This window comes from Labrus bergylta, chromosome 12 (genome assembly GCF_963930695.1).
Source record: "Labrus bergylta chromosome 12, fLabBer1.1, whole genome shotgun sequence".
NCBI lineage: Eukaryota > Metazoa > Chordata > Actinopteri > Labriformes > Labridae > Labrus > Labrus bergylta.
In genome coordinates, this window is record NC_089206.1 from 26629577 (window position 1) to 26656246 (window position 26670).

At 39.7% G+C, this 26670-nt stretch overlaps 1 protein-coding gene across 2 annotated transcripts in view; it reads right to left on the reverse strand.

Moving 5' to 3' along the window:
- The window catches only part of mgll (monoglyceride lipase), a 43804-nt gene that overhangs the window by 6228 nt on the left and 10906 nt on the right, over positions 1–26670 (reverse strand). For both annotated transcript variants that reach the window (XM_020646553.3, XM_020646554.3), the window contains exons 3-7: positions 23329–23435; positions 15236–15372; positions 5840–5950; positions 5211–5300; positions 1105–1320 (exon numbers count right to left, since the gene is read on the reverse strand). In XM_020646553.3, coding sequence (XP_020502209.1) covers positions 1105–1320; positions 5211–5300; positions 5840–5950; positions 15236–15372; positions 23329–23435 — 661 coding nt within the window. The remainder of the gene's footprint in view (positions 1–1104; positions 1321–5210; positions 5301–5839; positions 5951–15235; positions 15373–23328; positions 23436–26670) is intronic.

The window sequence follows — 26670 nt, forward strand, 5'->3', positions numbered from 1 at the left end:
CCCCAAAATACATGTGATGATGGAGGAGTCTCACCCCTCATGAGCCCCACCTGATTCTGAACATGTCTTGTATTGGTGCAATAAATAAAACACAAATAAAATGTGAGCAGGGGCTTTTTTCTCTTGTTTGTACTTCTCTCATGTGATCAACCATGTGAGAAAAGAGTGCGTGAACTTCCTTCTTAACAGAAACAGAGGAGGAAGAATTTAGCAGCCTCCAGCATGTCAGTGAATGATTTTCATTCAACAAATGCACCACTTAATGATTTTCAAACTACGCCACATATCCATCTGCAGCTTCCGTTTGGCACTGACCTTTTGCATATATCGTTAATCTACTAAATTGTGTTTTCATGTCTCAAAGGCAGCAGTTGTTAACATTTTTACTCTGCTTGACTGTGGTGATCCCAGAGCCTGTTGGGGCCCGAGGCAAAAATCAATTAAGGGGCCCTCCAACCAACATTCAGCAGGGCAACAAGAATGAGTGCTATAAGATGGGGCCCCCTTAGGGAGGTTTCCTACCATAATTGCAATTTTCACATTTTAGGCTGCTGCTTTGGGCCCCCTACTGGTCTGGGGCCCCAAGCAGTTGCCTGCCTGGCCTGTTGATAAGCAGCGCCTCTGCTGATTTAGGCTAGAGTTTCTAGAGCTGTGATCATGAACTGGCAGCCTGCGGGCCACATCCAGCCTACTAAAGCTTCCCATCCGGCCTCCAGAATAGAAATGATCATAAGGATGAAATACTGGTATTAGGTTTATGTGAGAAATTACATTTTCCCTCTGACATCAACTTCTTTACGTCTGAGTTGACAGCTAATGTGCAAGCATATTTTAAAGTCCGGCCCCCTCAGTGTCTGTCAAAAAACAGCTGGCCCTTGAATAAATGTATTTGATGAACCCTGTTGTCACAACTGGAATTATTCCCTCAGGTTTTTACTATTGTATGGAGGTTTTTTTTTAAGAGAACTGTTCAAACTTGTATCCATGTGATGTTATAATTTTTGAAAGGTTATTTCACCATGGAGTCCAGCTGTCAACAATAATGGAACAAAAGATTAAGAAAAATGTTGAAATAGAAAAGGACTGATAACCAACCAATCCCACCTTCAATTTCTTGTCTGAGCTTGGTGCGTTTTCGTACATCATCCTGGAGCCTCTGATGTCACACAGTTTGTCAGCGTCGCCCTGCAGGAGCAGGAAGGGCCAGGTGATTGATGGGATCTCCCTCTCAATGCGCGCCGCCGCACCCATCAGCTGCACGGCGAACGACACCCGCATGCCGCCGTGGTAGTTCAGGTCATCAGAGTCATACGCCTCAACCTGGATTGAAGAAGGGAGTTATGGGACAAAGTTTCTAACTGCAGGGCTGATAAAAATGTAGCTCTCAGACTTTCTCTGCTGTTCTTTCAGTTAGTTTCAGTTTATAAACTCTAAATGACTTTTTTTCTCATCCTCGTTTTTGATATGTATCCCACATCAACAATATTTCTGTTGAAAATGTCAAAATACATATGAATGCTGATGGTATTATTTGCTTTAGTTTAGTAAGCCATAAAAAAAATCACCAATAGGAGTTTTCAGACCGCAGGAACTTTTTCATAGTTCTAGGGACTGTTTGAACCCTCCCTCTTTGATTCCCCACCGCAAGAACTATGAACTATTTTAGTTCCTAAAACCACATTTAGAGGAACCCTTTTAACCTTCTGCTTCCAAGTAGGTACCATGGAATGCAGACAGAAAAAAGTCCCCATGGTGTGTATAGTTGTCAGGGAACTCCCCGTTCGATAGTTCCTCTTCAAAAAGAGAACTGTTCGGTCTGACATCACATAATGGTTTTATTTTACCGATCTTTTATTGAGTCCATTTAAACCTTTTGTCTTATCTCTATGGTAACCTTCCAATATACAACAAAAATCATCTGTCCAGTATCGTTAAAACAGCCAGTAAAATAATTGGCACACAGCAGCTTTCCATTTCAGGTATCTGGAACAGACAAATTGTGAGGGGGGAAAAGTCAATCTCTGCTCTGGCTGTCCTCTCTTGGAATCATTTGTTCTTCTCCTCCCCTCTGCCCGGAGGAACAAGCTGCCCAGGGCTAAAAGCAACATAGTAAAATTTTGGTATGTTCCTAGAGCAATTAACGCACTTCTTTAAACTTTGACTGCACTTTAAAGCAGCACTTTAGCAATTTATTTATATTGCTACCATTCCAGGAGAATCTTTAATGAACAGATGGGTTTTCTTTATCTTGGATGATGTCTTTTTATTTGTTGTGTTTTTGTCCACTGCTGTTAATAAAACTCCAGGGACGATAAAGGTCTAAACTGAACTGAACTGAACTGATTAATTCAGTCTTTCATAACCACTTCTCATAGGAGCTTTAAAATCACAAACGTGAGAAAGAGGCAATGTAAGTCCATAAAGTAGATTTATGGATTGAGAATCTCTCTCTTTTTTTTTTACAACAGCGATATGTTTGAGTTAAAATCCAAATGTGGAAGAAAGTCAAGAGGAAAAATGCTCTTCTGGGAGATGAGGGTTATGGAAATAAAAAAAGGATCCTGGGAATAAATATAACAGTCGGCAAGCGTGAGTAAGGATTAAAAATAAATGGATTGTGGAAAAACACAAATCCAAACTAAACAAAGAAAGGAACCAAAAAAGGAGACAATAGGATGAAGTGCATTTGTTACTTCAAATTGGTTTGAAATCAGAGTTGGAACAGCAGATCACACAGCCGGTGTCTGTGACTTTTAACATGAATACTTTCAAGTTCCTATCTGCTCTCCTATCAGTCACAGACACTCCTGTTTCTGTTAAGCGTACATATAAACACAGCTGATGGCCCACTCTTACAGAAGCAGCCTCTCTCAGGCCACATGTGCCACTGCTTTGAATAATAAATGACTGAAAGCTGAGCTGTGACAAAAAAATGACCTGTTCAGCTGCTCAGAGGAGTTAATGAGGCAAGAATTTCTCGGAGTCACATCATGCAACAAAAATAAAAAGCCAATGGAATGTATTACATATTGCAAAACACACAAGCTTTATCTTGAGGTGAAAAGGTAACGCTGCAGTTGTAACAATAAGAGTTTGGCTGAGTTGTTCCTTGTAAAAATGTTACTGAGTTTGGTTTTGTATTGGGCCATATATACTTGTGTAGATATGATTTGTGTAAAAAAAAACAAAAAAAAACATTCAAGTGGCATGTTTAGTTAACGCTACATACAGTATCCTCATGTTTGCATTATAGACTGGATGAAAAATGGACAACACAAGACTGGGATAGAAGTGAAGCCAAAAGATTAAGAGCTGCAGTTTAGGTCACAAACTCCGCCTCCTCCATGTTATCAGATGGAGAATGGGGCCAATGATGCGTTCCATTTGATCTCAGAAGTTGGAAATTACGAGGTCGCCAGTCTGATACGTTATGAGGAACGCCCCCTAAAGTTAGAAATCCGACTCGGAAACTCAGAGGAAAAATCCAACATGGCTGCTACGTGCATTAACAGTAAAGTATAAACTGTAAAGTAATGTTTATTGGCAACTTAATCTAGTTTTAGTCTACTTAAATCAATCATACCGATAGTATTTGGAAAATGATCTATCAGGGGACATGTTGCTATGTTGGTTTCAACAGCAAACTATCATGCAGTGTGTTGTCAACGTATTAGTATTATGGTATTAGCTAACAAAACAGAGGTACTCCTGGAGGCTACCATGTTGCTTGTTCGACTTGTTGCCAACTCGTAACTGGAACACAGTCAACTCTTGTGTGACGTCATTCCCAGCTCAAACATTGAACTTCGGAGGTAAAAGGAACGCACCACAACTTTTAAATTAATATACACATCATACATTTTTCTTTTTTCATGGTTTCTTACATCATAGTTACTTCTTATTATGCACACTGATTAATATCAATAAAGATATTTGAAAAAAGAAAAAAAAGAAAAAGTATCCCTATTAGAAATAGAGCTGAAGTAATGTCATGACTGACAGCTCTGTTGACAAATTTTGTTTCCTGCAGCGTTCTTTACCTGATTATCAGAGTAGTAGGAGGAACAGAGACAGGAAATGTTACACACACGAAAGTCTTTCAAATCACTGATGGTATCTACTTCAAACTGACACAAGAAGATCTGCTGTGGATGTTTTATCTGTAAGTTTTATGTGTGCTTTGCTAAAATGGAAGAGGCGGGGCTCCACTAGCCTGATCCTTTCTGCAAGTCTCAACTCAAAATGATGTCACCAGCCTAACTACACATTTGTACAACAGAAGAGGATGGATGTCCATTGTCCATATGAATATATAGACTATGGTTTGTACGTTTTACTTTTGCATTATTATATCTTAGGAGCTGTTGACCTAAATCACAACACTCAGAAGCTCGTCAATAAACGGTAAACAGTATGTCAAAGAAGCCACCAGATGAGTATGGAAGAAAAATAAATCTCCGGTTATTGTATTGATTTCAAACAATATATTGTAATGCAGCTACTGCACAGATGAATCAGTATTGAACGAGGTTTGTGTTTGTACTCCGAAGCATATTCAAAGGAATAGGCCACATTACAAAAAACTATTTCCTTTAATCGTAATTGTACCTGCAACATGATATGACATCACTACCCCAAACTGACAGTGAGAGGCAGAAGCAGGATGTGGGATCCTATTGTGAGCGCAGAGTCATGCAGATAGGAAATAAGCATAGGCACGACCCCAACCATGAAAAAACCACAGCACACTTTCAGAGGCCCAGGTACGTGCAAATAGAGGTGGACAGACGTGCCTGTGTGTGTTTTTGGGGTCTCCTCTGTAGTTCATCTTGTGGTTATATAACTAATGCGGACGAGTTAGCAAACACAATACACACATACAAAGCTAAAAATAAAGTGAACTACAAAATGTTGTTTGTTGCAACCTTGTTATCACTTTGTCCTGAAGGTGACACAGTACATGCACCTGTTTTCATAATTACAAATTAAACAATAAAACCCACCAAAGGCTTAATGATAAAACCCCTCTCTGTTTGGAAAGGGTTCAAAGTATGTATTGTCTAAAAAACATTTTGTAGCCTGACTTCACTCACGTACGCATAACGGTGCAACTATCCCCCCTGAGACCTCCCAAAATTCCCACCCCGACCTGCTTTTTCAATCACAAAATACAAAGCAGCCTTCAAACGGAGACAGCATTTGTCTCTTACCTGCTTCTTGTCCCGTGAGACCCATTTGGAATCGATGGAGCCCAGAGTGAGGCTGGGCAGCATGTGGTTAAGAACCTTCGCCATAAAAACCTGTAAACAGCGAAAAACAAAACACGGCAAGCGTTTCAGTTTATTTTCACACATCAACACCTCCCTGAGGAATGTTTCCATCTCTCTCTGTCTTTATTTTTTTTCTCGCCATCTGCCTGGGTTTTACAATGAGACTCTTCAGTCTTCAGTTTTGCATGTGTACTGTAAAGTCACCTGTTTGCACCCTGTGGGTGTGTTTATAGCAGTGCAGGATTTTAAAAACACATTTCGTCTTGTTAAAATGTGCTAATAATTGCAGAAACAACAGTCTCTTTTCTCCCGTACAGATTGTGACACCACTTCTGTCATCGTTTGGTCCTGAAAATGTGGTCACCCTCGTGTCTGTGATTCAGTAAGAGACAGCTAATGCTGCTCAAGTGGTACTCACAATGATTCTCTGAACACACACAATAGAAGGTGTCAGTATCGTAGTCATGAACCACAGCAGGGCTGAGTGGAGTAAAGCAATTTCTAGTACTGAAGAGCGCGACTTAATAAGGCAGAAGAGAGAAAAGAGAGAAGTGTCAGTGCCGTGGTACCTTGAATGGTGTGGCTGAGTCTGGGTTCATCTGGACCATCGGAGCTATCAGAGCGACTCCGGCAAAGTCACTGGGCCTCTCACACGCTGTCAGGATGGAGATCGCACCACCCTGAAAAGAAAAAGAAAACAAAATGTATACTTTTTTTAAATGAACTGATGATTTAATTCAAATTATCTGAATTGTAAAAGTCTTTAAAAACTGGCTCTAAAGTGGACTGGATGAAAGACAGTTTGAGTCTGAGGTGAAGTGCAGATGAACTTGGTTTTCATCACCAACAATAAACACATAGGTACTGTACACAGACAAATCTCAGTTTAGACGCTGCTAATTTACCTCAAGATTCAGTTCATTTGACCAGTTGATTGACACGAAATGATACGAAGAAAAAATACAACCCATTTTGTTCTCATAATGTAGAGAACCTTTATTACAGTGCATATGAGAAGAGTTAGCGAACATAACAAGGTGGGGGGGGGGGGGTTGGAGCTGATCCCGGCAGTCATTGGGTGAGTACACATTGGAGTGGTCGCCCATCAATAACAAGGCTGACATATATAGACAACCAGCCAATGAGCAATGTAGAGTCACCAATGAACCTTACGAGCAAGTCTTTGGACTGTGAGAAGAACCCAGAGAGATCCCATGCATGCCCTTTACGATGGGGATTTGAAACAGGAACCTTCTTGCTGTGAGGCACCACCCAATTGTCATGTGAACTGAAATCAGCATTTCTGATTGGTTGTTGTGTGTAAGGGGTTGAGAGAGTTCAGACAGCATATATAGTTTAACATATTTCATTTAAAAAAAAGGCAGCAGGTTTTACTAACACCAAATGTACGTCATCACATGGTTGGAGTTAATCTGATATCTGGGCTGTTTGCCAGTGACCAATGATTGAATTGAAAGAATGATGAACAACTGTTAAACTTTTTTCAGACTTAAGAAAATTGAAGCAACATGGAGATTCAAAATGACAGAAAGAGCACATTTCAGTGAGGGGGAAAGGATATGTCACAGAAAACAGGGAGTGTCTTAGAGGAGTGGGAAGGCCTTTGGAAAGTAGGTGAGAGGTTCTGATTTGAGGAGCAGTGGGAAAACTCCTCAGAGGTCAAGGAGAACATAAAACAAACCGCCTTTTGTTCAGACGGGTGTGAATTTCCACCCGGCTCTTTTGTTGTTGTATCTCTACACAGTCTGGAAGAGAAATGCAAAAGTGAACGCAGGCCCTTATTGCCACAATGTCCCCTTGTAGTTTATTCAGACATCAGCAAAGGCCACACCTTGGCGCCCGTGCAGACATTTGTAATAATAGTTTAAATGCTGTGATGTAGTGCAGTGGTAATTAGCAGCTCTGTGGAGGCCAAGATTCAAATCAATTAGCTATGGTTCACTTTGACGTGGCTCCTCTTCTCAAGGGTCTTGCCGGTGCAAACAGACAGACCCACTACACACATAACCGGAGGTATTTTGCATGGGTGAACATGTCCATCTAACCCAGGAAACTAATTGGTTTCAACTTTGTTTGTGTGAAAGTTCTCTGTCACCTTTGTGAATATTCATCAGACTGGGGCCAATGACAGGCTCACTCCACAAAGAGCGGGACTACAAGACAAAACATTTCCCACCAGAAAATCTCCCTCTCAAAAGCGCACAAGCACACTCTGCTGCCTGCATGCATATGCCCACATAGAGTTAGAAGAAGAAGAGGCTGGTGAGCTGGATCCCTTTCCCACCTCCTTTCTGTATGACTTCTTTACACAAACATTCCAACACATAATCCAGAAAATAAACCCTGAGTGCTGCTCATACAGGCTGCCCAGTTACACTCATTTTTGGGGTTACATTTTACAAGACGATGGAGTGTGATTTGGTCAGAAAGCACATTCTGTGCAAAGACATGCTCTTTTTACTCACACACATTTTGTCTGGTGGGCTCCAATGATAGTACAAGATAAGTATGGGAAAGAGAAGAGAGAGACTAAGAGAGAGAGAGAGAGAGAGACTAAGAGAGAGAGAGAGAGAGAGAGAGAGAGAGAGAGAGAGAGAGAGAGAGAGAGAGGAAGGGAGAGAAGACAGAGGACCTCTTTAAGAAGCTTATTACAGTCCTCTGTACCCTTTCTCTGGCTGGACTTTGACTGTGAGAATGAATGCTTGTATTGTATGCTTTATGTCTACTTACAGTGGTGAAATTTAAATGTCAAAAACAGCCTACAATGAATTATATGGACTGCAAAGCTACTAAACTGTTTTTTTATTACTGGTGATTCAGCTTTAATACTGACATTTCAAGACAGTACTTGAGCATTTTATTCAATAGGCTGCTGGTAAATGGGTGAAATGGTTAACAAATACAGATATTCTACTATATAGACAAAACTGCAAATAGCGAAAAGTGAATAGATGATAGAATGACAAAGTGCAGGCATTTCTATAAAAGAGTCTGCTAAAAAACTTTTCCAATTTGTCAAAATTGAAATGAGGTTCAATAGAAATGTATTACATTGCAGATGAATATATAACACCCTTGCTGTAGCAAGAAATCCTTTAATAAAAAGTCTCCTAAAATGGGTTTATGCAGTGACTGTTACTTGCAGTATGTTAGCACCACATGCCAAGATTCAATTCCGTGACCACGACATAGCAGGTGAGGACGGGTGTCATTTAATTTAACATTATCGATGATTTCAGTAATAAGTTCAAAACAAGTCAAAGCCAAAGTCAGAGTGAAGAATGTTTAGCACAAAAACTGGCACGATTTAAAGACAAACAAGCAGTTTAGCATGAGGACAAACTGAATGAGTAATAGATCCTGAGAGAGATGCAGAGTTGGAAAGCTGAACAAATACACCAAAGGGCCTTAAACAATGACGAACCATTACATAAAACTCTGGCACGAAGGAAGTAGGACAAATGGTCCTCCGCCAGAAATTCTGATGGAGAAAAAGAGAACTGGGGAAAAGTGAGAAGGAGCTGTAGCTGGAGGCTTTGGTTAGCATTCCCATGAGATGATACAACACTAACGAAGTGCTCCAATACTTGATTATCCAAACAAGATGCAGCGAAAACTAAAATTAAGTTGTGAAATCAGTGTGGTGTCACACTGCTACAAAAGCTACAAATGTGTAACTGTAGCTGTAGCCTTCATGTTAGAAGGTTTTGTGAAAACTGTTACTAGCGTGACTTGATAAAAAATATTCGTGACATGCAGTTCTTTAAAACTAGCTTTAAACTTTTGTCACTTTTTTTAAGTTTGACAGCTGGAGTAATTGTTTCACAAGGCTTGGAGTATACAGTTAAGCTAGCAGCTGCGTAAGGCTACACCAGGAACAGAAGTGCTTTGATTCTAACGTCAGTATGCTAACGTGTGACAATAATACTAAAATTCTGACGTTTAGCAAATAATGTGTCTGAAATAGCTTCTTGTTAACTATACACTGCAATCTGTTTATTGTCTGCCATTTTTTACATGCTTTACATCGCAAAGTGTTGAAGAAACAAATGCGATGGTGTTAATGCTCTGTACGCTAGGCTGCTTTTGCTAACAAAACTACAATGCAATCCGGTGCATTTTTGTGGTTGTTAAATTACATTAGGGCAATATTTCTTTAACTTATGAGCCCGAGAATCAGAGTTTCACCAAACTAAATTTACTTTACTGTTGGGAAGAGCTGTTTACCATCTTGCTTACATGTGTGTTAGCATGCTAGTATTCACTTAACGCAAAACACAGCTGAGGCTGAGGAGATGTGAAGAAATAGTAAAGAAAATGTATTGGGTCATAAATTTGGTCAGCATCCCATTGGAGACTTTTCAAGTTTGAACTGGTGGTACTTCTAAAAGACACGAAAGAAACAAAGCACAACAGTTTTAAAGAATACATTGTTTGGGATACTTGAATTCATTAACACAACATGCCGATCCGCTCAGGGGATTTTGAGATGTATGGCTTGATACTGGTCATTTTCAATGACTTGATTAGATATTAAACTCTGGGCCAAAGTCGGACTAGTCAACATCAGCCATGCAACATACCTGGCCAGCAGAAACAAAAACAAATATTTTATATTATTTTATAATATTATTATTTATTATTTATACAGTATATAAATAAAATAAACAAATCTACCCTTCCTTTATATCTCATCCTGGTTTCTATTTTTTCTTCCTTTCTGTAGAATCCACAGGTGATTTCCGTTGTGTCATCCAAGCCAAGTTAAACAGAGACGCACACAAACAGAGGGGAAGAGGAACGGGCTAAAAGAAACAGGATGAGAAGTCACAACAGTGGGAAGTTGGGAAATGACGCCTGTAAAAACACAGTGACCCAAAATTGGATTTGGGTTGGGTTTCCCAAACTCCAGATCTTTGCTTTAGTTTATCCTAAGTAAAGAATACCTTTATGAAAAAAATAAAAGGACAACAATAAAGCAAGGCAGAGGAAGAGAAATTACAAAACTAAGTTAACGGAAAAACAACTTAAAAGAAGAGTCTTATTACCGCCCTTGTGATTACAAGCCTCTTCCTACCAGTCAAGTTAAGGTCATGTTGGGGCGCGTTGGTGGCGCAGTGGTAGGGTGCGCGTCCCATGTGTTGAGACTCTTGTCTCAAGGGTTAGGCCCGGGTTCGCTTCCACCCGTGGCCCCCTTCCGCATGTCATTCCCCGCTCTCTCTCCCTGGTTTCCGAATCTATCCACTGTCCTCTCTCTGCATTAAAGGCACGAAAAGCCCAAAAAAAAAGATCTTAAAAAAAAAAAAAAGTTAAGGTCATGTAAAGGTTTACGTCCATAACATCGACAGAATGACAATGGAAATGTGGCCAGGAAGGAAAGTATGTTTGTATAATGGAAATATGTGAAAGAATGTATTTTCCCCTGGAAGAAAACAGAGCTATAACAAGGCCTATGTTAAACAGGAAAGGTTACACCACATACAGTAAGTTACCGGAGGGACATAATAGGAACTGTCCATCTATCTTTCCCTGCAGAGAATGTGATTGTCAGTAACCCACCAAAGGGTTAGAGAAAAGAGAGGTTGTCAACTTCTTTGAGCATGAGAGGTCCTCTCTTATGGATGCAAATAAAAGATAATAAAATGATAGAAACAGAGTAATAAGATTCCTAATGTGCTGAAAATAATGATCATAAGAATTGGTAGGGGATAATGGCCAGAAAAGTGCTTTTACAAGATATAATGATGTGTTAATGTGCTTCCAAATGCTTACTTGTGGTGGATAAATGGTGGGTCTCTGTAAATAATAAAACCAAAACCACAATCTAATCCTTCTCTTTTTTTTAAGTGTCTTAAGATAAAACATGGACGTCACCCATTTGTTCTGAAGAGATGTTTGGAAGCCAAAAGCTGGTGGTTGCTATATTGGAAATGTTATCTCAACCTTCGATCAATCTACTAACAAAGAGGTAGAGCTGAGGTAAACCTTAAGCCACCTGGCAACAGCTACAACTCGATCAGTCAACTCAGCTATGTCCATAATTATGTAAATTAATGCATAACCTTAGCCTTACAGATGAGTAATAAAAACAATTTTCCCTCCATACAGTTTTTACCAATAAAAAATGAGCAATAATTTCCAACTCTTTCCACTGTCCAATCTCTACAATAAATGCACACAAAGCCAACCTCAAGTGGACACTCAAGGAACTTCTTTTCACTTCTGCACTGGCTTTGTTTTGCAGGACCAGAAGTACCTGCTTGGTATATATTGTGCTGAAAATGATAGAATTACCCAATTGTGAAGATATTGTGTTCATAAATATGCAACAGACATGAGGTATCACTGACCAGTGAACAGCTGATCCTGGACTCTAAGTGAACTTAGAGTGAGCTAAAATTTAAGATATCGCCTCCGGGCGTCCCTGAGATTTACGCTCACAAGAATGTGAAGGACGGATGGATGAACAGACAGAGATCTATTAAAAATAAGCTCTGCTGTGGAGACAGGAAATGAGAGCAGATAACGGTACAACATGACCGTCAGAAAGAACATCTGATGAAACTCCAGGAAGGAACAAACAAAGAGAGAAAAGAAGCATTGAGGACTGAGCAAGGGGAGAAGTGAGAGAGGAAAGATGTACTACTGTGACTTTGGCCCATCTCTGTCTTAATATTTACACACTCTGATGTCTAAACAGGCGCTCTGCCTCCATCTCCCAGTTTAATTTACACAACACTATTTGCGTCTGTGCTCCAACAACCTCGGATTGTTTTGGACTCAGCAACACAGTCTTTATATAAACACAGTCCTGTTTCACTGTGAAGCATAAGCCATAAATGGCTTTGCAAAAAGAGACTGGTGAATCTAATGGATTGTTGTTTAAAGCATCTCAAAGCTCATTTGATAGCCCACGATTAAACATGACCTTATTTACGAGGAGAAGCTGCAGTGTAAAACACAAATCTCTGCATCCTCTGAATCTACAAACTACTTCATTATTAAGAAAATAGATTCTGGGAGGGCACACAGACTCTTTTCACAAATCATTAAATTCATAATTACATTTTCTGCATCGATGTTCTCTCATATTCTAAGAAACAATCAATCCTGCAGATGTAAATGAAAACAAAGTGGTTCACAGAATCTTATGGATTTCTCACTTTATTTGTCAAGAGGTCTGAAACTATCATTAATTAAATATGTTGTTTTCCTCTTCAATGTTGCATCGTGTCTGCAGTTGTTGATGTTTATTTCTATCAATGCCTACAGTTTAAGATACAGTATGTAGATTCCAGCGCCAGGAGGCTCTCAATCAATACTACAATAACAAAAGATGACGTCGAGGCTGGCGGGGAATCGCTTCCTTGTGTAGCGGCCTTTGACGTAACATCAGGTGTTTCCATGGCAACGATAAACTTTCTGTCTGTCATGGCTGCTCTGTAATGGTGTGAGGTAATGTAAGTTAATAAAAAAATATACATATAACATAAGGTTTAGTTAATTTTTAATTAATTTAGATATTTTAATGTAAATATTGTCATCAAATTCTACATATTGTACATGCTCAGGGGTCATAACCATCGATGGTTCGGTAAATAAAATGGTTAAAGTCTCATTATTTAAAGGATACAGCATATCAAAGAACTTCTGCTGCTTAGTTTTCCTTATCAAGATATTGCTGCAAGACAACAAGGCTACAAGCTTCTTATTGCAGAACATTTCTGCAAGGAATGTGCATGTACTCTTTGTTCCAGCTTAAAAAAGAGACTTCCAGCAGACTTTAGGTTAATATTAATAACAATATCAGAGTGCAGGTTGTTCAAAGCTAAAGGCGCAGAACATCTACAAGCTTTCTTTACAGACTCAGTTCTAACTTCCAGCTGTGAGCGCAAAGACTAAAAAGCTGTATGTTTTGTGACAGAGAAGTAAGCTTCTTCTTTATGTAATGCAGGATTATTGCACTGAAGGTAAAGCTGCATACATGAAACAACAGGTGTGCACTCTAAAAATACATAAATCCAGGCAGCTTGTTCATCCAATAGAAACAGGTTCTCGGGACTTAGCATTGATTTAACCTACAAAACACTGGCAGAGATGTTTTATTATATAACAAATCACTACTGTTGTCTGTAGCTGTACGGAGAGTTAGTGGGTCACGGAGCACAACAGTGAGAGGCAGGAATATTGAATGTAGCTCTGTGAAAAAAACTGGATAAACAGATCAGTTAAAAATAGGTCCCTGGCTGGCCTTGAGGCTGTTCAGCCTTTATGTAATTTTTTCTCAATGAACATCCTATTTCAGCCGCATGTCTGCAGATTTCATAACGCCACATTTGAGACTCTTAAAATATTTTTTTAATGCCATCTTACTGGGTTGCATTGGACTGTAGCCTAAAAAAGGTCACGGCCCTGTTGCTCTTATTTGAGTAGAAACACTAAAATAATTCTGATAATCATAAAAAATAAAATAAAATGACTATAGTGCCAAACATTTGTTACTAAAATATAAGCTAACTGTTAGATATTTTGTTTTTTTGACAGCAGCATCTAACTGAGCTTAATTATTTTCAGAAAATGGCATTATTCTACTGATGTAAAGCTCAGACAGAAAGCAAATTAAATAGTTCCCAAGGGTGCTGCAGCCTGCATGAAGTACCTAGTTTTGGACAGTGCAGCAGAAGCCTTGGTTCATTTCTGAACAAGACACTTTTTGTTCCATGCTCCATGTTGTCCTTCTGTCCCCCTAACCTTTATAACATAAGAATATTAAACCGTGCACTGCACTGTTTAAAATAGTTAAACATTTGTGGAAGTCTGAATTTCCAGTGAACTTGAGGATAAAGGTGAATTAAAAACACAAACAAAGTCACTGACACAGAACATCAGTTAAACTTTACATAGGTTTCTGTGATCGTTGTGCTCCTCTCTGTCTGCACAGCCACATCACCTCAGAGCAGGTCACTGAACCTCAAAGGGCTCTGTCGGAGTTTTTCAGTTCCCAGCAGCTGCACGCTGTACACAATCTGTGTCACTGTGTTAAAGGTGAGCAGGTTTTCTACATAGTCCTTCTCTAAACTCTTCTTAGATTACAGTAATAATACTGTACTTTATTCTCCCTCAGCTCTGAGCAGAACAACAACATGCAAACATGGTTTTTCACGGCTTTGTATTTTTGGACATGAAGCCACTACACATTGAAAGAAGAGTGTGGGCCTTTGTTTCAACTGAATGTAACTGTTGTGCAGAAAAAACCCTTGACAGGGCCTGCCTTTGAATTCCATGTAGCTGCACCTCTCTGTTACATGCTTACTGTACAAGGAGCTCTGAAACAATGCCATGTAATTTTGCAACAAACAACACATGTAAACAAATGAGAAAGCCCCTTTCACACAGGATAATTTGTGTTTGTGTGTGTGTGGGGGGTAGGAGAAGAGGGGGATTCTTCAGTAATAGTGGCTGTATCTGAGTTCATATCACTACAACCTGTATGATGCTTTTGCACGATAGAAACACAACAGTTGATAACAGAATAAACATGACTGAGGCCTGCAGTGAAAAATATCAAGCAGGAAAACTCCTCATTGGGAACATGTGATAACAGAGGTTGGAGAGTTTCAGTTTCCTCAGACATAATATTCAAAATGATGTGCTGAATATGACACAAAAAATTAAATCTGCTATTAAAAGTAAAGCAGGGGTGCAGATTGCCTAGCAGTTAGGTTCTGCCCCAGGTACGGAGGTAATTTTCGGCCTGGGTTCAATTCCGGCCTGCTGCTCCTTTCCCAAATTTCATTCCCCACTCTGTCTCCTGATTTACGATTCTATGTCCTCACCTACTTTCCTACTGACTATCCTATCTAAATAAAGGCAAGAATCCCAAAAATCAATCTAAAAAAACAAAAACAAAACCAAAGCAAAGTAAATCATGGACTTGGTCCTACCATGGAGTGGCCCACGATGAAGATGGGCAGGTCAGGGTGGCGGCTTTTCATCAGGTCCACGTGCTGCAGGGAGTCTCGGATGAAAACCTGGAAGTCTTTGACGTTCATCCGTTCGCCTTCACTCTGACCGTGGCCAACTGTGGAGGACAAGAGGGGAGAAAAAAGTGACAGATTAGAGGAAACCAAGACAAGTCTATTCCTGCAATTCAAAACTCCTGTGAGGAACTTTCTAGGTTTGTGTAGGTTTTTGGGCTCCTTGTGGACAGAGAGATAGCATAACTCTTTGCTCATATTCAGTTAAATGAACAAAAATAATAATCCTGCTGTTTTAACAGTCAAATGTATCACACTTAAAGAATGTTTGGGTGGTAACATTTGAAAGAAAGAATGTTTCAGAAGTGTACAGGTAATCACTGTGTCACTATGTATGTTGTTTCAGGCTGTAGAAAAAGTGTATGGAAAAATGTCTGTCGGTTTTAAAAACTCCTAATATAAACTTTAAACAGGCATGACATTTTTGTATCAAAGTAGGCAAAGAAGACAACATATGGAAGGCTTACTTCCCCCTTTGTGAAAAAGGCAACACTTGCCTTTTTTGAGACTAAGAAATGAATCACAAGATTACCAAAATGTTTTTCATAAAGGAATATAAGATGTTGGACGTCTGTCTGACTCTGCACACTAGGTATATAAGGACACGACGGTTTCTCAGAACAGCTTTCCCACAGTTGAACTTCAGCTAGATTCACAAATATTTTTAGCGTGTTATTTTTATTTGGCTGCGTATCACACACACGCTGTTATATCTTTATTTTTTTATTCAGCTAGATATGCTATGAGGAAAGTGATGGTGTCTTCCAGACTTGTAAAAACAAAAATCGATTCATCCTGAGGAGAGGTGGATGAAAAACAAGAAGGAGCTCAAAGGGGCAGATGGATGGAGAGACAAGAGTGAGGATAAAGAGGGGACAAGTTGTTCATTGGAGTGGGATGAAGAAGTAAGCATGGGGTGGGAACAGAGAGAAAGTGAAGTACAGATGACAGGGAGGGTTGTTAAGCCTTCTACTGACTGTGCGATTTTTTACAATCTTATACATTTATTGAAAGCCACACTGTGCGATGCAGGTCTCATAATGTTGGGTACCACATGCATGTACACTGTGCGATGAGGTACCTAGTGTATCATATGCTGCTAGGCTAGTTAACACACAGCGTCTTTAGCGTCATCATTATGCGGCTGATGTTGCCATGGCACTCAACAGATTGCTAGCTCTTGCTGATAGTGGCGTTCATGTGAATACAAAAAAGAATAAAGAGTAGAGATTAAAACATGTGGACACATCGTGGCGAGGGAAAAGAGGCCACATTAGCATGACAGTGCTGCAAAGAGAGCTTGAGCTAAGTCGTGTTAGCATTAGCATATGATTTCGACAGCTCTGGCGCCTTTGTGGTCGCGCTGATTAGTGCCTCACTTGATGCTGCATCCCTATTGGTTAGTTGACGTGAATCATAGAAGCATTCACATTGTGAGATGATCGTCCTTAATATCTAACACTGTCAGATATTTGTTGAAGGCTATCTTTGGTCACTCTTCTCTTTCACAGTGCGATGCAGGACCTCCGTTTTGCAGCAACAACCACAGATATTGCCACAACTGATCATTTTTCGTCTGGACAACCCCCAACATCTTGCAGTCTGTACATGTCGTAAGGGGGGGGATCACAAAGACGAAAGAGGACAGGAGGGAGAGGGAACTCGGGTCCTTCACTCTTTTTTTTAAATCTAATTTTAATTATATGTTCACCTGAAAGCAGAGATTTCCCGCCTACATGTAACCAGGTGGAAATTGGGATAGACAATGTGACAGACTCTCTTACCCTCCATGATTGTGTCAGTGTCCATCATGCAGTTTCAAAGGGGAAATAGTAGAGCGTGAAGAGAATGATATTTTTCACAAATGACAACATTTTTGTAACTCAACAACACTTACAGATTGACTTCTTTTGTAATCACTGGAAGATTTAGATAAGCTCCGTTGTTTGTTCACTTCAGTCCAAAACAGCAGTGAGCACATATGCCATATCTGATCCATCCAACCAGCTGCAGCATCCCATATCTGACAGATTTATCATTTAAAGAGTGTGACGGTCCAGGTATGTGCCCATGCCTATGTCTCCTAAGAGATCCCTCCTTTGTGGAAGTGATATAAAAGCATCAGAACGGCCTTTGAGGTGACAGACCGGAACAATAACTCAACTGAAGCAAGGAAATTATGTGTTGGCTTCCATAGATAAAGACGAGTGGAAATAGATAAGGAAAGAAAGAAAAATGTAATGAAAAAGAAGAGAATATTCTTACAAGACAATAAAGATGAAGAGGAGGAGGAATAGGAAGAAGAAAGTGAAAAGTTAGGAACAGAAAAAAAGAAGACAGGGAAAGAATAAGAAGAGTAATGAAATGTTACTGACAGATGGAGAGGAGGAAAAGTACATGAATATGTATGTGTGTTTGCATTCATATAATGTGTATATTCTCCTCCTGCCTTCTGCAGCAGTGGCTGAGAGGTGAGGTGGGTTGCCATGGTGACCATTGAACCAATTAACATTCACATGTGCAGCTCCCACCTTCTCGCTTTCACTCTGTAATCTTTAGAGTCATGCTGTGTGATAATAATTACAGTTTGTGTATTTAAAAGAGTCTTTATTCTTTATGTTTTTTTTTCTCTTCGTCATTACTGGAGCAATGAGAAAAACGTGCAAATCAATGTCCAATAACAGCAGCAGTGAGTGATGGAGCATCGCAAACTTCTGGATCGATGCTCACTACAACCCCTCCCACGTCAGATCAATGAGCTCACACTCGGCTGAGTCCACATCTATTGTTATTGCACTCCATCAAACTCACAAACGCTCGGATATTCACACATGAACACACGTTGACATTCAGACAACGGACACACAAACGCTGCAGATCACAGATCCATCCATTGCTGTAGGGTAAAGAGCTGCAACAGGCACAAAGCGGTCATCCATGATGGTATTTTTTTGAGTTAATCATATTTCCGACTTGAAAACTGGCAGTAAACAGACCAATCAAAGAGAAAAATCAATAGTTTTTTAAATCCCTGTTGACTAATTTATCTGCAGCATGACGATCTCCAGTGCATTCCAAAGGGGAGATACATTTAAACATATAGAAAATGTATTAACAACACAACACGATCAGCATCACTGGGGGAAAAACACATTTTCCATGGATGCTTAGGAATAATGGTGTAATTATGCTGGATTAATTTTGATTAGTAAATCATTATAAAAGTATCAAAAAATGAACTTTTGTTATTTCATGGCGACATCTTCAAAAACACTATGAAAGAGAAGTTGGTCCCCCATCTATCACTTATTTATGATGTACCTTTAAGAGGAGACAAGTTTTCTTCATGCATTAGTCAGGATATACAACTCCTCCTTTGAAATCCATAGATGGAGGTGTACATTGTCTGAAAGTTAAAGCAACAATATGTAACGTTTCCACCTGAAAAAAGTAGTTTCAAAGGCTGATTTAATAGCACAATAACTCTCAACAGGGAGAATGCCATGTCCACAGAGCAGCCTGATCACGTTTACTGCGTTAAGTAACTTTGGTAGAGGGCTGAGGTCATCTGGTGAGAAGTGTGTATGACTTTACAGCACTAGTTCACACACAAGCCTTCAGTTAAAAAAGGAGCCAGTTGAATATTTTCCTTGTTGATCTTCTAACTTTACTACCTCAACTAGCAAATAAATAACCCATTCTAATGGAGCCATTTAGTCACAGCACATACAGTAGATATATTTATACCATTCAGCCATTGAGTAACCGCACTGCTATCATCATGGATGTAATAAAAATGCTTCATACTCTTCTCTGATTGTGAGTATGTTCTTGCCTACTCTTTCGATCATACTGTAGATATGTCGCATAACATGTAACTGTAACACGGTCATTCAGTATGCATTTTTTGGGTCCACCTCAGTATACTGACCATTTCAGTATGGATACTAACTTCCTGGTTTTATGCAGTATGGATCGGATGCATCCTTTCAGGAAATGAATTGTATTTTACCACCCCCAATGCTGTGCGAAATTAAACGTAAATCATCACTTTACGTGCGCCTCCAAATCAAAACAAACGAGCATTGACTAATTGAATCTTAATTTAAAGTCCCGACTGAAATCGCTACTTTTAGTTAACAACAAAAAATGTAACAAATGTATACATTATTATAAAACCTTTCCCCCTCTATTTAAATAATGATTTCACTATTTAAATGCGTCTTTATTGATTTATTTTATTTTATATTCTGTATATTACTGTCTTTCATTTGTACTTTCCTTTATGTACTGTATGTTATTTAGTTATTTAATCTGTCTTTTACTTGATTTACATTGTGATATTGTTTTTTTTTTACCTGACTGTATATGAGCATTACTCTTCTTGAAATAAATAAAAAAAACGGGTGAATGCGGCCGGTTCGGGTAACGTAAATGACTTCACTTCCTTACTGAATGAATCAGATGAAGTAGGAACAAATATCTGCCTACTGTGCGCGCCTACTGAATAGTAGGTACTAAACAGTATACAGCATGGATAGTAGGTACTGTCTACTGAAAGATTGAATAGGTACTTGGCAATTCGGATACAGCCCTAGTTTAAATAGATACTGTATGGCCAGTCCAAATTCAAAACATTGTAGAGAGCTGTCTCCCCCCACCCCCTCCACCCTAGAGTCGATGTGCTCGCATGGTTGTCATGTTGCCTCTAACCTCTCTCCATTTTCTAAAATCCTCTCTGATATTTACCACCTTCATGGTCGTCAAGCTTATTAGAAACATGAAGTGGCTTTTCAGGTCGGGTAGAATCAGTTGTATTTGAACCAGTTTGCTAGCCTGCATCCCTGCAACACCTGTTGGTTTGCACTTTGCCTGGCAAACCAAGGGGTGTCCAAAACGGCCATGTGTGTGGGGGCCTTAAAACCGCCCACTTCTTTGGTCAAAACAAAAACAAACCATTCCGGACTGGAATTGAAACTTGAATGAGGACAGATTGGCTGCTGTCAGAGAAACCAGCACTTCAACATAGCATGTTTCATTCATGTTTGATCATATAGTGAGGTCATTTAATGATTTCATTCAGTAGATATCTTACATATTGGAACTTTAAGAGTGGGGATGTGTACGTCTCATGCTGTGACTTGTGGTTGGTCTTTGTGTAATGGCTGTTTTATGGTCTATGTAATGGGATCTTTGTGCTTTTTTGCTAGATTTTTATTGTCTGAAATATAGCTCATGCTGTCACCTCTGGAGAAAAACAATCTCTTCATGGGTTGATGAGTTCAGCAACTTTGCCAGCTCTGATCTAATTAAATGTCAGAGTTCCATTAGCTTCCCATAATGAGAAAACAAACAACATCAGACTGTTCCTGCCTACTGCTCTGTTATCTCTGCCTTTCACAATATATTTCTCCACTGCCTGATAATAAAATGTCAGAGCTGGTGCTTTAGTAAAACAACAGGCAGTTTGTTTTCTATCGCAAACTTTGGATAAGTTAGCCAAACGGGCAACGTGACAAATTTGAAGGATGTTCTGTGGTAAGATGCAGTGAGTGCCAGATGGAAGAAACCTCCAGTCTGTGCAGGCTGGGATTAAAAAAAGACCTTTACGTGCTTTAATTAGAAAGCAATGCATTAAAGAGAAGGAACCAGTGTGAGAGAGAAAAAAAAAGAGACAGATCTTGCTGCTGTATCAGAAGCTGCCCAGAGATAGATAGATGTAAAACTGGTGTCTCCAGGGACTTGTTCCAGTTCATTGTGACATTTCCCTGCCTGTCACTGAACAAACTGCTCCTGTGTGAAGAGCCTCAGTCATCCTCATCACTCACTCTGCCTTTTTATTATCTCTGCTCCCTCGGAGAAAAAGGACCTCTGTAAATATTTCCTCACTTTACAGCTGAGGCGTCTTCCTCTTGCTCTCCTGTTTGTCTCTGGACGGGTTTTACTGAACATACATTGAGTTCTTTTAGTTTGCGGCACACTCACTCATGTTCACACATTCCTGCTGTAATACCTGCTCAGTGTGTGAACTGAGCTGAGGTGATGAACAGCCTGGGCTAAGAGCTCCTTGGTAGAATATCACATGTTGTTTAGGGATGTCACGATACAAGAATTTCAAACTTCCATATGATACCATAAAACTCGGACGATATAAAGACCAATAAAACTCGGACAATATAAATACACAAAAACAAAAACAAACTAAGGTCCTTACAGCTACCAGAAAAATACTAACCATCTATTGTTAACATGATAATCATATTCCGTTATTTTCCATTCACCAAACTCAATAAATCCCTGTTATATTTTTGGCAGTTACAATCCCCCCCCCCATTGTCCCCCCAAGGAAAGTTGATCTCCATCCAACTTGCCTAAGGAGAGCTTTTATACACTTGTATGTTAAAGGAAGAATATGCGATTTTTTGATCCACAGATGTCACACTTGAGCACCAGCATGAAACCAAAACAACTCGTGCTGCCTTGTTGTGTTAGCATGCTAATGCTAGCGATCTTTAGTTAGCTCTTGTGTATCTTGCATGTAAATTTACACGGAATGACCGTGATCAAGAAACGCTTAGGTGACATTCAATTAAGCAGTGAGTAGAGTATGTTATTCTTCTTTTCTCTAGTCCTTCAATTAAACAACTTTTATACACGAGGGGATGAGTCAGCCGGCTGTCCGGGCGATGTAAACAAACTGAAGATAGGACTTTGAAAACTCTGAAAGCATCACAGACAGTGGGACTCGGGTGTTACACCCATTGTAGACAGGTCGGACTTGAACATGTTAAACTTACATGGGACATGACCTAAGTGCTAGGCCATCTGCTTTGAAGTTTTGATGACTGGTCCATCTTGTTCCCCCAGTACTGAGTGTTCAGAATGACAGAGTTTCAGTGAAACCTGAAGTTTTAATCACTTAGTAAACCGACACTGTGAAGTTCTTCCGAACAATGTGTTTAAAGCTTGCTGCCTACACGCTTACACACACTGAAAAACAGCTGCAGCACAATAGAGAATTGTACTAAGACTAATTAACTTCCCTTAAGAGACTTCGCTCACTCAGCAATTATCAAGGCTTGTTATTAGACAGAGAGGAGGATGATGGGCTTTCTTTGACACTATGCAAAACGACACATTCTCAGTCCCAACTTATATGGCAGCTTGGTCTGTAGTTCTGAGTTAAAAAAAACATGTTGATCTGGTTTCCACTCAAGCGTCTATTAACCACATTATTCTGTACAACTGCAGCGTAAGGCGAGCTCTATATTCTCCATGATTGTTCTTATCCCTAATTTGGGTGATTCTGCTTCTCCGCTCTGGCTGTTGGTTTTTTGCTCCTAAGGGGAGAACAAAACGCAACAGAAACACTTGTGTACCTGCGGCTATAGCACTACTTAACAAAGCTGCACTTTAAACGTGCCCGGATATTTTGAACTTTTGATTGGGAGTCTGTGTAAGGACTGGTATGTGTTGTATGTATCTTTGGAATGCTGAATCTCTTGTTTTTACCTTTTAAGGTACTAGTAAAGAAACCTTGACCTTTCTTTGAGTTACTTTTTGACTGACCTGGGTAGATGATATTTTAGCAAAAATAATACATCTTATTTTGCGTCAAATACACATGTTTCAGTACATTTCATGGAGATAATAAGGTACTATATTAATGGTATTCATTCCTGTTTTTTGGTCCCATCCATTGCCCCTTACAGCCAGCTTAAGCTGACCTTTTTAAGCCCAACATATTGTGTCACGTTATTTGAACACCACCTTTAAACAATAAACTAGAGGACGACTTCCAGAAGTGCATCCTGAGGTGAACATAGAGCGTTCTATGTTGAAGCTTTGGGCCACTGGCCGAGCTTTGGAGTGTGAACAAGTGTGCACAAGCTGTTTTATGTACTAACTAACAGGAGGGCACCTCATATGTAAATAAATAAATTAAAGGTGTGAACATTTGGATTCATTAATGGTGTGTAACGTGTATCTTTGAAACTCACCATGGTCGTGTGCAAATACCAGCAGAGACATTTCCTTTAATCTCTGTGCAATCTCATCATACGGCCCACAATGCTCCCCGGCTCCATGGACGATAAACACCAGAGCCCTGAGGAGAGGAGAAGAGAAAATGTGAAGTGAATTCAAATGTTCACAATCAGAGACCTCACTTGACCACGTGTTGTCCATTTTTTTTTATCTCCTTCACACAGAGGCAAACAAACAGTAAATGTTTGCATATTTCTCCATGGGAGTGGCATCCTTCCTTGATTCAAACTGTTCTGGTGAAGATATTTTCCCCTCAGTTAAGGACTTAATTGATTGAGACTCAGAGGGGAGGGGGGCTGAGGGAGACAAGCTTAATTCCGAAATGTATATGGAAGGAAAAATAAGAACAATTTGATGCATAAAGGAGGTTTATTGTGTGTAGATTTATTTTCAGTAAAGTGTGTATACATATTTGAACATCATTGTTTTGACTACTTGGGTGTGTTCATGTGTGCAGGACAAAGATTAGGGAGCGGAATGGTAGAAAAAAAAAACAAGTATGCTATCATCCATCTGCCCGCCTAGCTGCTCAGATAAGTCCACTTCAAAACAGACACAGAGGGAATCCAAGTCAAACAACATATGACAAATAAGTAACCTTAAGCTGTGGAAACGAAGGTTTATTTTGTGAGAGTATCAATAACAACTTGCAGGAAATGTATGTATATCTGGATGCAAACATTTTCTTAGACCTGCAGTCTCAGAGGAATTTTTGAGGAATTCTCCGAATGATGCTGCATGAGAATAAACCCATCAGAATATTGACAGATTTTCCTGCTGCTTTGTGAAAAAAATGTTTTGTTGATGAAAAAATTATGCACGACATTGCTGTACAAATTCTTTCTTTGATAAATGATAAATAAATTGGAGGGGGGGAGGGGGGGAAGCCATATTTTAACAGCAGCCGGCCAAATGTTTAAGTCTGAACCCTGCTCACAGAGATTAAAAATGTGACGTACATTCACTTTAGTCCTACCTAAACTTGTGTCGAGAAAAAGTGGCTTTTAAAAGTATTTTTGCTGTCGTTGCTCATGTAGATTATGTAGTCTGCCCAATAAAAAAAACATATTTTCTGAATCATCAGTTAGGTCTACTAGATAAACATTAAACTAATGTGACAAAACAGATAAAGATTAGCTAATGAAACTGGTGCATGCAACTTTTATTTTTGATGGGTCGATGCTTGTCAACAGGACAAAAATCTGCAAATACCGATGTTCAACTGATGCATCAGTGCATCCCACAAAAATGTTATTTTCCTACCCTGTGGCAGCAGATTCAGGCACTCAAAATAACCCTGAGTGGTCTTCCTGACGGGCTTGTTTGCTGTAGTAGGTTATAAAGTGGCATCAGAATACATTTTAGTTTGTTTCATTAACAGTAAAAAAAATCTCCTCACAGGAGCTTTAAGTAAATTACATGCACCTGAGACGAAAGTTCATTATACATAAAGCTGTGTAAGTGTAAGAGCAGAGGTGTTTAACAGTAAAGTGTTATTAAGGCAGCATCATGTAACATGAAGTCCTGGTCTTTACTTCTTTCTCTATGCTATATCGCTGCTAAAGCAGTTTTATCATAATTTATTTGAGGTTAATTTTGGGGCTTTTTATGCCTTTATTTCAGAAATAGGACAGTGGATAACGACAGAAATTGGGGAGAGAGAGATTGGGGAAAGATGTGGAGCCACAGGTTGGATTTAAACCCTGGGTCGCTAGCATGGAGGACTATAGCCTCCATACACGGGGTACACACACCAACCACTAGGCTATCAGCGCCCCATTTTCCATACTCTAACATAACAATGTTGTGTGATGTACAGAACAATTTTGTATTTGCCTACTTTTATTTAGAGGTGCGTCAACAGTGTCATTACACACAATGCAATTTCTCAAACATGTCCTCAAGGCGAAGCCTCAAACTAAGCTGAACGCCATCATTATGCTCTTTTAACAAAACTGTTTCATTATAAAAGCTAACAGGTAAACCCCTTGTTAATTTCACCGATTAAATCTGTTTCCGGATTGAGTAAAGGATGATGACAGTGAGAACAGAGGTTGCAAATGTAAAGTGCAGTGTCTTCTTACTTTCTGTATTTTCTTAAAGAAAAAGATACCCTACTGCTGAAAGAGAGTTTTTCCTTCTATCAGGATTTACTTCTTCTTTCAGTGCATATTAAGCAGAGGAGCAGCAATGAAACGCTCCACTGTTCTTTCTCTGATCAGCAGCCGCAGCGCTCAGACGCCTGTGAGAGCTTCAATCAGGAGCAGCACACAATTAGCCCAAATGTATTCAGCGACGGAGGGAAAAAGGAAAGCAGTGAAACAAGGAGAAAGTGAGCGAGCATGTGAGGGAAGCAGAGTATGAGGAAGAGCAGAATAAGCTGTTCATCAAGCTTCATTAGCAAATGGCTCTGATTTCACTCGCTGCTCGTTCCCTTCTTCATAAAGCCATCGCCCCGGGCTGTGACTTCCTCTGCACTTGTTGGCTCAGAATGAGTGTGTGTGCACATGTATGTGTGTCAGTGCATGTGAATGATATCTTTGTATGGGCACAATGTTCTGTAACACACATGCCGAGGGGCAGCAGGGGATTAATGGGGCTAATCTGGGTTCATTGAAAAGACGACTGTACATTCGAGGCCACACTGTGGTGACCACAGTTTTGATGTGACATTTCTAATTTGTCATCTTTCCTTCTCTGAGATTCTCTTCATTTATCAGACTCTAAATACTTGTTGCTTCATTATCCCCCTCTCTTCTTTACGTTTCTCTCCATATTTGTCTCCTCTTATGTGCTTTCAATTGCCAGAAAGAGGAGAAAAATGTCAGAAAAAAAGGCTAAATGTCCTGTGACAGCTGGCAGTATAGAGCTATAGAGCGATTTTTTTGGAAGAAGGGCGTTTTGTTCCCCTACAGATACTGAATCTTAGGAGATGTTTTATATCTGCATTCAATGAGCTGCATGACTCTGCAGACAAGTGACAGTATTCAGGCATCATCAGTATGTCGGCTCAGCTGTGTGAAGCCAGCCAACTATTTCCACTCAGCTAATAGTGTTCTGCTGAGGATCAGAGCCACTTGATCGGAACAAGCGTTACATCATCGGCTGTGACATTGTATTAAAACATACAGAGTCAATAACCTGCGTCTCCTGCTAGTGGGTCGCTTTGCTAAAAGCGGCAACCACAGCTGTTGAAGAATGAAGTGGAAGTGCAAAGGAAAGGAGTACAGTGATGTGTGCTTTTAACATGCCAATTAATTGAACAACATTTTCATCACTAGCAATATAGGCTAAAG